At 36.3% G+C, this 12,533-nt stretch overlaps 1 protein-coding gene across 42 annotated transcripts in view; it reads right to left on the bottom strand.

Annotated features, from left to right (window-relative positions):
- The window catches only part of Ptprd (protein tyrosine phosphatase receptor type D), a 2,013,525-nt gene that overhangs the window by 77,718 nt on the left and 1,923,274 nt on the right, over nucleotides 1-12,533 (bottom strand). For all 42 annotated transcript variants that reach the window (XM_070033182.1, XM_070033181.1, XM_070033197.1 and 39 more), the window contains one exon: nucleotides 3,738-3,861. In XM_070033182.1, coding sequence (XP_069889283.1) covers nucleotides 3,738-3,861 — 124 coding nt within the window. The remainder of the gene's footprint in view (nucleotides 1-3,737; nucleotides 3,862-12,533) is intronic.

Here is a 12,533-nt window from a genome sequence, read left to right as displayed (position 1 = left end):
TTCCTATTTATTAAACCTTTATATGTAGTAAATAAAATAACATAAAACCACTTAAAGGTAACTCTTACAAGTCAAAAATGAAAGAGCTAATAATTGAGAAAATGAATTCTTGGAGAAGTCAAGTTTGCTAAGCTCATTAGATTTCTTTGTTTCTTAGCTACTTACTTGTTCACTTTCTGAACAACTTTGGATTTTATAGGATGAAACACATTCTTAATATTTTTTCTGTATAAAGACAAACATCACCTTTCTGTCTTCATTTGTAAATATTCATCTTAAATAATTAAAATAACTCCTATCACTTCTCTTGTTCAGTAATTACTGTTTTCTCTTAAGAACTGCTTAAACATTGAGGGTATCCCAATGGCAATAAATTTGTCAAAAATTTAATTGTGTTTTTATGTTGGTTACCCTATAATTTAACCTTTTTTTTCATGACTCATTTCAACTGATTCTCTATTTTTCTCAGCATTCATAAAATGAGCATGATTTGGAAAACATGTCATGAAATGACACCGCTCTCCAGAAATTTTATAAGCAAGTTGGTGCCCACAAGTAATTCCTGACTATTTCCCTGTCATATTCCAAATGGAAGAAAGGTAAAAGTTTATTAAACAAAGATAAAGACATCACGAATGGAGACCTCTATGAACTCCTTTGAAAAATCAGATGAAAAAGGATACTAGATTCATTAGGGAAGAATTACAAAAACACCTAAACACCCAAACTAAAACCTTAAGCCTTAATTTAAGTTTTATAAATGTGCATGAAGTCACTTAACATTCTATTATACTGAAAAACCATGGCTCGGTATTATGAAAGCTGTTTCTATAAAAAGCCTCAGTTAGTGGCTGGTTGTGTGGTTCCAGGTGACAGCATTGTCTCTGGGATAACTGAGATGTGGGTGTTGAAGGTTCAGTGTAAGATAAAATGCTCTTCATTGTTGTAATCTAGATGAAAGCTCTCTACATACCCCATACACTTCTATTAAACGCTTCTAACCTTTTGTGTAAGATTTCAAATGGAAAGACTGGGTTTCTAGGTCAGCTCTAGATTTAGGGTGTATAAGTGAGCACTGAGCTATAAAAGGCAGGTTTTAGTCTGAGTCAAGTGCTTTCACTTCTATATTACAAAAATAGCGTATGAATAAAATGAGCATAAATTTCTAAGTATCATAATAAAGGTACAAGGAGTTATGTTTTGGACTCTCAACATACTTCTCTGTTCAGTGTGAGAAATAGCAGGTTAAAAAAAATAATGACACAGTGGCATAAGTTGAGAAAGTGGTAGTGTTAAACAACCTAATTCTGAGTGGAAATAACACTATAATACAGAAAAGGCTAGCCAGCAGGCTTTCCAGCAGGCAAGATCATGCCAAACATATTCTCATCTTATATTCAAATATATAACATTAAAATAGTTTATTTGTGTAATTTACCTCGCTTTGCTAATGATAAAAAAGAGTTCTCTGTGATTTGCTTTTGTCTTTTGGAGGTAATTTAAAAGACAGGATAATAAATTGCTAATTATTTTTTACATTATATTTTATTTTATTTTATAAGTGACAGGATAGTTTATTAGGAAAGGAATGCACTTTTAATAGCTGAAAGTAGGTCATGTCTAGGGCAAGAAGCACAATTATTTTTATCCTAGCACAAGTTTTTGTAGAAGTGTTAAGGGATTAGAACTTGGTTAAGTCTCTCCCTAGACCAACTCACTGCAAAGACTCTTCATCCTCTGTCCATGGAAGTTTAATGAAATACTTTTGACCTCTAAGGTATGCTTTTCTAGCCTGCCTGGGTCAGTTGGGAATTTAACATTCCAGGAACTATTAGTTTGACCCACCGTAGGCTGGAATGAAGTCTATTAGTATTTCTTAGAAGGGCTACTAAAAATCAAATCCCATCTAGTGCCATTCCATGACTTGGTGAGACACCTAGGCTGTTTTTCTCTAAGTTGGAAAGTTTACTTACAATTTTCTCTCAGAGAACTTGTGATCTTATCCTTGCTTTTCAGTTCATTTCACATTTTAAAATTGGAAACACAGAGCTAAAATGTAAAACCTATATTCTAATAACACACATATATCAATTGTAGTTTAGAAGGACATCTCAAAAAGAAGCAGTTATCTACTTGACACAATCTTGCCTGAAAGAACAATGGTGAAGCTTGATGAGTTTAATAAATTTTTAGACTATGGGAGACTGCTGACTCTTGAATACTTAGTATATATATAGTTTTCTGAAAAAGAGATTATAATATTTTTCCCACCATCAGAATAAGTTGATCATGAAAAATCACACAATGTCATTTTGGAGCAAGAGAGCTGTGGATAGGAGCTTGCTCAAATGCTAAAAGATTTCTCTATTTCCCCAAAATCAGGAGATAAATTTATTGTTAATTTTGGTGCTTACTAGGAAAATTTTAAAGAGAGTCTTGCTTTCAAATTAAATTTGGGCACTAAAGAAGAGACAGGAAGGACCTGGTCAGAGTTAGGAGATAATGTTTCAGCCATCATAGATTAAGGAAGCAGGAAAAAACAAAACTGAGGAAAGAGACATATGAACCAGTATAGATGCAAACATTTAAACCAGAGAGTCCTTAAATAGACTGAGTCTAAAGCTAAAATTACTTAATGCATTTTCAAACATGCAGACACTACAGAGTATTTCTAGACACACAATGATAATGCATGTAATATGAGACAGGAGCTGGCCTATGTTGGCTTGTATGACACTGGAAAAATTTCAGTGGTATTTTAAGGACTTTTCAATCTAATGTGCTACTATAGGCTAAAGCCTTGCAAAACGATGCTCACTGAACATGGACTTCTTGATGCTTCAATATGGCAAATTAATTTATGATGGATATAAGTAACTGAAAACTACTCTCAGAAATCCCTAACCTCAGTATGTTTGAGGAGTAAACCCTCATCATTTTTCCTTTAGGAATACAATCATTCCTTTCCTGTAATTGTCAGGTTGCCGAGGAATTCACAAATTTGATATATTGGGCATGTCCAAGAAGCTTAATTAGTATTAATCACCGCATCCCTAACGCCTAAGCTTTGAATTATTCTGAATGCATATCCACATTTACTTACAAATAATTCCCTGCCCTGCTTTAAAATAACCAATGTGTTTATGGGTCTCTCCTGACAATCACCCACTCATTCACAATCATTAATCGCCAACAGTAAAGTCAACCTCAATTTGCTTTCAACACTAAAACAATTATTTTGGTGATTCTTTCTTGGAAGGCAGTATGGTAACATTATTGTTTTGGTACTCTCAATGTATCATTTGGTAACAGAGCTACTGGGCTTCAGTAGGGGATGTATTTGTATGAGAAAGAAAAAAGTGCCTGAATCCGAGGTGACTATTTTCACTGGTGACTATTTTTATTGGCCTAGTTATAGCAATGTCTCATGTGCAGAGTTAAACTTCTGGAAATAGTGATATAAAGAACAGCAGCAAAGCCGGGTGCTGGTGGTTCACGCCTGTAATCGTAGCTACTCTGAAAGCTGAGATCTGAGGATCACGATTCAAAGGCAGCCCAGGCAGGAAAATTCGCCAGACTCTTACCTCCAATTAATCACCAGAAAATTGGAAGTGGTGGCTCAAGTGTAGAGTACTAGCCTTGAGCTGAAGAGCTAAGGGACAGCACCCAGTGCCCAGAGTTCAAGCCCCACAACCAACCAAAAATAAAAATAAAAAAGAACAGCAGCATTTCCTTACCTTCTATTGCTGATAAGAGAACCCGGGAATGATCATATGCAATTACATTTGCATATCTGTTCTTTGGTTTATTTACTTCCAAGTTTGAATGTTCCCATGTGAACTGTTGGCCAGGGTCAATTGACTTTAAAAGAAAAACAGCACACACAAAATCAATACCGGATACTGCAGAATTATAGGCATTTATCCCAAGTAACAAACATGATTTGAAAATAAATTTCTAAAGCCATATTCTATCAAGATGATTCTGTGAAGCTGTCACAAAGGATAACATAAAATGATTAATTATAGTAAGAAACAGTAATAGTCACTAACATTGATGCAGATGAATAAAAATCAATATAGACATTCTATTAACATTAGAAAAGCAGGTTTGTATATTTACTTCCTTCTCTATTGTTCTAGATTATGAGTTATGTTGGCTAGTTATTTCTTTGGGTTCTTTGAACATTATTTTACCTTTATTCCTCTTCCTTAGTTTTTCTTTTTTTTTTTTTTTCTTTTTCTTTTTTTGGGTCCGGTCGTGGAGCCTGAACTCTGGGCCTGGGCGCTGTCCCTCAGGTCTTCAGATCAAGACTAGTGCTCTACCACTTGAGCCACAGCACCACTTCCGGCTTTTTTCTTTTTGCTTATGTGGTGCTGAGGAATCAAACCCAGGGCTTCATGCATGCAAGGCAAGTGCTCTACCACTGAGCCACCTTCCCAGCCCTTCCCTAGTTTTTCTTATCTAGACCTAAGCTCAGTCCTTAAGTTGACTTAAGTCTTTCACAGGCTCCACTGAATATGGGCTGTATGGCTGGCTCTGTATTATATGCTACAGCTTCATGGGAACTTAAGACTATGTCTGTTTATATATATATATATATATATATATATATATATATATATATATATATATATATATATATAATTTTATATTATTACATATATCTTTACAAAACATGTATATAAATGCTATACATATAACACTCATATATATAAATGTTAATATGTATTATGTATACAATTTATAAAATTCTATAGTTAACAATAAGGAAGCAAATCATTGAAAGTTCATCATGGTGTGGGGGGCCAGTGGCTAACACCTTTAATCCTAGCTACTCAGGATGCTGAGATCCAAGAGTCATGGTTTGAAGCCAGTGCAGGCAGAAAAGTCCCCATGAGACTCTTATCTCCCATCAACCACTCAAAAACTGGAAGTGGTAGAGTGCTAACCTTGGGGAAAAAAGAGCTTAAAGACAGCACCCAGAGCCTGAGTTCAAGCCCCACCACCAACAAAAAAATCACCAACAACATGATCACCAACAACAAAAAAATCATCATGGTGGGAAAATTTATAATCCAAGGTGAACAGAATCTAATGATGTTTCTATTTATTATTACAGCTTTTCCATTTATCATGGATTGTCATTTTATTATCTAATTTACTTCTCTTTATTCTCTATTTTAAATATTTTTATTTGACATCTTTAGTCCACCCAAATTATTCTACAATCTAAAGTAAATATTACAGATTATACATATGTATATGTTTATAATTAAGTTGAACTATTATTTTTCAGATAAAATTCATGCTTGATTACAAAACTTGAGGGAATATTTTACTTTCTATGAATGCTACAGTAAAGAAAACACATTTTCCTTCATCATAGGATGCAGACATCATTTCAACATTTCTCATTTCATGGTATATGGCAATGTGAGTTAAGTAATTATATAAACATGATTTGAAAAGATCACAATCAACTTTTCACAAATAACACTCAAATAGGTTTGTGTCCAGGTGAAGAATTTTAACTAGTTAAAGGAAATTTTTGGAGTTATTTTGATGTTGTTTTTCCATGCATTTATATGTGAAAGTAGAACACATGTAACACCTGTCACAACATTAAAGATGAATACATGCTGTTAAAAGACAGAATCAAAGTTGGGCGCTGGTGGTTAATGTGTGTAATCTTAGCTACCTAGCAGGCTGAATCTGAGGATTGTGGTTTGAAGCCAACCCAGGCAGGAAAGTCCATGAGACTCTTATCTACAACAAACTGTTTTGAAAAAAGCCAGAAGTGATGCTGTGGTTCAAAGAGGCTTGGGGACAACATCCAAGCCCTGAGTTCAAGCCTGAGGACTGGCAAAAATTAAAATTAAAATAAAAAAAAGAGTTCTGCATAATGGAAAAACTCTCAAGCCATTCAAGATAAGAGTTTTGCATAGTCCCAAACCTGCTGAAAATTTCAGCAGTAGATTTTATAGCTTCTCATTTATTATGGAATATGCAGCTTCCTTTCTTTCTTTTTTTTTGTTTTTGTTTTTGGATCCGGTCGTGGGGCCTAAACTCTGGGCCTGAGCGCTGTCCCTCAGCTCTTCAGCTCAAAGCTAGCGCTCTACCACTTGAGCCACAGCACCACTTCCGGCTTTTTTCTTTTTGCGTATGTGGTGCTGAGGAATGGAACCCAGGGCCTTAGGCATGCAAGGCAAGCGCTCTGCCACTGAGCCAACTTCCCAGCCCGCAGCTTCCTTTTATTATCTCACTTGTGGAAATCCAGATATAAGAATCAATCATTCAGTGGTCTTCAAAAACAATCAATGACTCTTGAATTTAAAGAATAGTGATAGTAAAACCTAAAGAACAATGCTATTGTGGTCTAAAGAATAACATTATTAAAGGACTTTCTAGTATGTTTTTTCAGGGAGATGTGTTTATTTCCTTGATCAGCATAATCCTCTCCAAATATTGGAAGGGCTTAAAAAAAACTGAAGCACTCAGAAGACAGAGAAGAAGCCTTCAATTCATCCTTGAGCCTTGTCTACTTATAACGGTTCTTTTGGTGACCAAGAGCCACCTTTAAAATCTTTCACATTCATCTCTGGACTCCCAACTGACATTTCCAATCCAGACTTTCAAATATCTGCAGTCTGACAGAAATCCTTCCTCTATTTTTTCCAAGCTATTCGACGCATCAATGTCAATGCTGGTTTTTAAGCACCGGTGCAGACTAGGTTCCTGTTTAAGAACTGTTCCTGGCTCTAGGTAAGTTAAGAGTTGAGTTATAAAATCCTTCCTCACAATCCTACTTACATATTTGTAGCCATCTTCTCATGTATACTTGTAGCTGGCTTAGCGCATGGCTTAATAAAAGATTAAAAAAAAATTAGAACCTATGATTAAATGTTCTTGAAAAAAGTTCACGATGAGAAACTGTATGTAACATGAAAGTTAGAGAACAAACTTAGGGAACTGCAATAAACAACTGTATCAAAAATCTTAGTACCTAACACTCATTACCATATGGCATAGTAATTAAGTATATAAAGCTGAAATGATAAATAATACTGATACTCCTTTTCTCCTGAGGAACATTAATGGCTACACCAGCCTCTTACACATTATTATTTCAAATATTCTAAGAAGCTACTAAGCTCACAGATATACAGTGCTTTGAAGAAGGACATTATTTCCTCTAACAGCCTTGCTGTTACCCAGACTAAGATCCTTACCTCTGTATACAATGGTGGTGTGTGTCATTGTGATAGCGGGGCTTCATTTACTACGTCAAAGACACTGTTCACTAACTCATGCTTCTTTCTGCTCTTGCCACATATTCTCAGACCTCTGTAGTAATTGCTACACTGGTACCTTATCTCAGTCTTACAAGGGTTGAAATCATCTCACAATATGTTTATTGGATCAGAGTTCTCCTACTTTTTTTGGGCTGCAGGAGGGTCAGTCACCTGCCAAGGGACAACCAGACCTAGGGCTCCGCCCTGGGCTGGGAGCAGGTCTCTTGTCTCTTGTTCCCCACCATAACCTAGACTATTTGATCCCTACCTTTAGCCCCCTTTTCTCTATTTGCTAGCTACACTGAAGATTTTTAAAACTGGTAATGGAAAAATGAGCAGGGTGCCACATGGAAAAATGAGCAGTATGTTAATATGTTTAGGCTTTCAAGAACGCTCCATGAGACTAAGTAGCAGGATAGTTATACTAGGTGCCAGGTCATTCATTACGCTTTATGTATATGCAGTGTGATTTATGTTTTTCGATGGTTAAGAGGTTAGGCATTCTATTTACTTTTCATTTGGCTGCTGAGGAAATGAAAGTAAAGAAAGATAAATGCGATAAATCTTACTGATCGCCTTCTTTATGGCAGGCACAGTGCTAACTTAGTGGTTAAGTCATTTGCCTAAATTTGCATAGCTAGTCTCAAACTCATGTTTGTAGGAGTTTAAAGTTCAGCTTGTAATTACCAGCTGGTAATTACAAAGTCATGATGCTTTGTTAACACTGGCCAGAATGCCACTAAAATATGGAGAAGGCCAACCTACAAAACCCTTCTCTCCAGGACCATCCTTTACCTAGCCAATGTGAGTGATATTTCTTCCCAACTTACCATCCTGTGTCATTCTAGGACAATTATATAAGAAATCAAGTTTTAAAAATGAGGTTGGCTTCACATGGATGATGAAACAGATGGGCTGCAGCTTACATTTATACTTGTTTTACACGGATCAAACAAACATTGATTAAATAATGCTGACTTGTCTTTGTGCAACACAGCACTCATCCATCTGTATCTATCTGTCTGACTAAACATTTAACGATACACAGCACAGGTCATTGTTTTTCGAGCTTGTCAGAATGCTGAGAGCAGAAAACTCAGTAAAAAAAAATAAATCCTGAAAGTTGTTGAGGTGTACTAAGTTTACTTCCCCTTTCCCCCCACAAAAAAAGACTCATTGAAGGAAATCACATTTCTACTATCCAACTAAATAAGCCAGCTATATCATTGATGACTAAGACCCTAATTCTTAAAACTCACTCTGTAGACCTTACTTAGGGGCCAGAGATGGGGTACTGCTTTGCCTTCTTTTGTCCTTGGCTTCTTTGTTGCTGGTTCTTGAGGTTGGAGAAATGTCTGACACAGAGAAGGAAAATCCAGATCTTGACTAAAACTGGAAGTGATTTCCCCTTTACCTCAAATTTTGGCTAGTCTACTATGACTATTCATCTTCCTAATATAAAATCAAGCTGGGGGCACTCAACTGTTTTACAAAGCAATTTAAAATAAGCACTCTGCCCAATGGACTAAAATTAATACTTTCTTTGCATTTTTCACAATCTTGTCTCTACTCTTTTTTCATCACCTGGCTTCATCTACCCAAACAACCTTCTGTTTGATAATCACGTCTTTTCAGCTCTTCAAGCCAACATACTGCTTTCCTGAGCTAGAGTCCTGGTTAGGATTTCTTCAGGCTCATTTGAGGAGAATTTTGCAAGCTGGCAAAGAGTAAAATATGTTTATTCAACCTAAAGTTGATTACCAGATTTATCCTACACGATGAAAAATTTGTACATAATTTATAAACACAGGTACTGGTTCATATTTGTGTTTGTTTATCCAGTCAGTCAACAAGTCCCTTGAAAGACAGATCCTGGATATACTCTTTAAAAAATAAAAAAACTTTACCAAGCTAGAAAGTATTTCCAGCTCTGTCTGCACATTTCATACTAAATTGCCTGCCTCTACTGTGGCTTTTGACTAAGTCATTGTAACACTAACAGATGTTCAATTCTAGCTTTGCCTCACTGAGGAAAAATAATGAACAGATAGAAGGAAAAATCTTCTTTGTGAGTAGTTTAAAAAGGAAAGAGAAAGTCTCAAACAGACACTTGCTAATGTCAGTACTTTACATGTAAGTCTTAAAGTAGGCCAGAAAGGTTTAATCTCTTCTTAATCAATTAGAACCCTAACTCTCTTAGGAAAGAAGAAAAGTAATGTCATCAGATAGATTTATAATTTTGCCATGTGTGTTTGATTTGAAAAGTAAGAATTAAGATAAATAGTTCCATCTAATAGTTGCAACATTTAAATATTATTTTTGAAGTCCATTTTGTCTATACATGTCATATACTAATTCATTCCATCTTCATAAAAATCCTAGAAGTGGTTACCACGATCACTGCAGTATTGAAGATGGAAAAACTGAGATGCACTAAAGTGAAATTTCTCACTCTCCCATTTCCACAGATAGTAGATAGAGAAACTGGGTTTAGGGACAAAACATTCCAGTCCCCATGGCTGAGACCCCCGAGGCCATGCCATACTTGCTCTCTTGCTAAACTGGAAATTACCTGTTTCACACTTGCCCTTTAGTCATTCTATTGAAACAATTCAAGTAAGGCTGGAAAGAAAAGTCTCAATTGCACCTGGGGCTGTCCCTGAGCTTTACCACTTGAGCCACAACACCACTTCCTGTTTTCTGGTGGTTAACTGGAGATAAGAATCTCACAGACTTTCCTGCCTGGGCTGGCTTTGACCCACTATCCTCAGATCTCAGCCTCCTGAGTAACAAGGATTACAGGCAGGAATCACCTGCACCTGGCTTGATTTGTATAATTCTAAATGCAGAACAGAGTAATCATAATTACACACATTAGATGATAATCATTGAGTAAAACTACATTTTATAATAGTGCTGAAGTAATCATTGTAAAAGAAGGTCATTTAACAGTTCCACTAAATTCAACATTTTTTTGAAAAATATTCTTCACATACAAAACACACCACACAATAGTCTGTGTTCTACTCCATCTCACCACAAGAAAAACCTCAAAAGATTCCTTTAGAGCTCATCAAAAGAAACCCTCAAAAACAGGATGAATCTGTTTTTTTTGTTTTGTTTTTGTGTGTGTGTTTTTGAAACAACTAACAAAAATTTAATTATATAGAAGGAATAGCCAACTATTTCCCTGGCCAGACTATGTGGCAAACCATCCTTTTATGGGAATTGAACTTTTAATGCCCTTAACTTGTAGAGAAATTCTATCTTTCCATATAGTTCCACAACAGAAGACTTACTCGGCTCCTTCTTAGTGTGGTGCACCCTCAGATTTTCTCATGTACTTTCTAAAATTTTGAAGAACAATCTGGCATTGTGTATTTCTGTAGTGAGCCATTTTTTCTTTTCACTCATTCATATTCATGCTTGCCCCACTTCCTTTTATCTCTTTCTCTCTCAATCTTTATCTCCGCCTCCCTCCTTCCCCACTCTCTTTTTCTTGTCTCGTCTCTGTTTTAAAATGGTAAATTAATATGTATCTACTTGAAAAAGACCCATATTTTCATAGGAGGGAAGGCCTATGTTTTCCACAATTAGCTAAGACCTGTAATTTGCATAAAGAGCACTTTCTTCAAAAAGAAGATCCTGACTCCTACCATAGACTGGAAAGTGAGACTGGGGTGAAAGCAATGTTGAGAAATGTCTGCAAGTCAGAACAGGGTATGAGGTTTCTCTTTGCACTTGGTTTAGCTATGGCAGGCCATGGAACTGCATCTGATTGTTTTTGCCTATTAATGTTACCCACATGTCAGGTTGTATTCTCATTTTCTTTTATTTTGCTTTATTCAGTTGGTTACCAAACCTTATTCAGTCTTTTCCTGTATGGAGCATCTCTGATCCAGGCTATCATTACGGTGCAAAGAAATGACACAAATTTTCTAACATGCCAGATGTGAACAAATGCATAGATTTGGAAGTACTGTCTTTGCCTACAATGGAATTGATAAATATACCTTGCTCATCAAAGCTAACAAAAAATGTTTCAATCAGATTTTTGTCTCCATGGGATAAAATCACATCAACTTTATACAGTCTTGAATGTTTTGATTTAAAACTCTAGCCAGGCTCAGGAGGCTCACACCTGTAGTCCTAGCTACTCACAAGGGTAAGATCTGAGAATCGTGGTTCAAAGCCAGACTGGGCAGTAAAGTCTGTGAGACTCTTATTTCCAATAAACCACCAGAAAACCAGAAATGGTGCTGTGGTTCAAGTAGATGAAGGCTTGCTTTGAGCTGCAGAGTTCAGGGACAGCACCGAAGCCTAGCCTATGGCTCAAGTGGTAGAGCACTAGCCTTGAGCTGAAGAGCTGAGGGACAGTGCCCAGGCCCAGAGTTCAGGCCCCACGACCGGGCCCCCCTCGCAAAAAAAAAGATTCTTACAGACTGTCCTGCCCAGGCTGGCTTTGAACAGTGATCGTCACATCCCAGCCTCCTGACTTAGCTAGGGTTCCATGTGTGAGCCACCAGCTCCTGGTTTGAGACATTTAATAAATACTTTCATGGAACTAGGGATAATTTCCATGAGGGTACATTTTAATCCTAAATATAAAATGAAATATCTTAATGTGCCACAAATCCAAAATGATTAAAAAAAAGAAAAACAGCAATGGCAACAAAAACACTGATTTTTTTTTTGTCAGAGAATCCACTCAAATTACTGCCCATTAAAAAAAAAATAAAACATCAAGTGCTAGAAATTTAAAGTTTAAAATTCTCTCTCTCCCCTCTCTCTTCTCTCTTCTCTATTTAATAGGGATTAAACCCAAAACCTTCACCTGATGTACAAGAGCATTTTAATAAGTTTTTATTGTGAAAATACTGTACAAAGTGGTTACAATTACATGAGCAAGTAATGAGTACATTTCTTCTCAAGCACTGTTGCCTCCTCCTTTGTTTTTCCCCCCATCTCCACAACTATACCCCCCTCGCCTAAATTGTAAAGGTCATTTTTCTACATAGCGTCTTGCACATCTCATTGTCGCAATATATACAAGAGCTTTATCACTCATTCATACTCTCACAACTTTGTTTTTACTTTGACTTTAAGAGGACATTTCCCTTCCCATTTTTCCCCAGCTAACTTCAAACTCATGATTTTCCTTACTCTACCTTCTGAGTAGATGAGATTACAGGAGTGCACTATCGTGCCCAGGTTTGCATTTTTATATTACATTATTTT

This window comes from Dipodomys merriami, unplaced genomic scaffold, assembly GCF_024711535.1.
Source record: "Dipodomys merriami isolate MVZ:Mamm:240054 unplaced genomic scaffold, mDipMer1.0.p SCAF_22, whole genome shotgun sequence".
Classification (NCBI taxonomy): Eukaryota; Metazoa; Chordata; class Mammalia; order Rodentia; family Heteromyidae; genus Dipodomys; species Dipodomys merriami.
The sequence above is the reverse complement of the archived record's forward strand: the minus strand, read 5'-3'. Positions and strand labels throughout refer to the sequence as shown.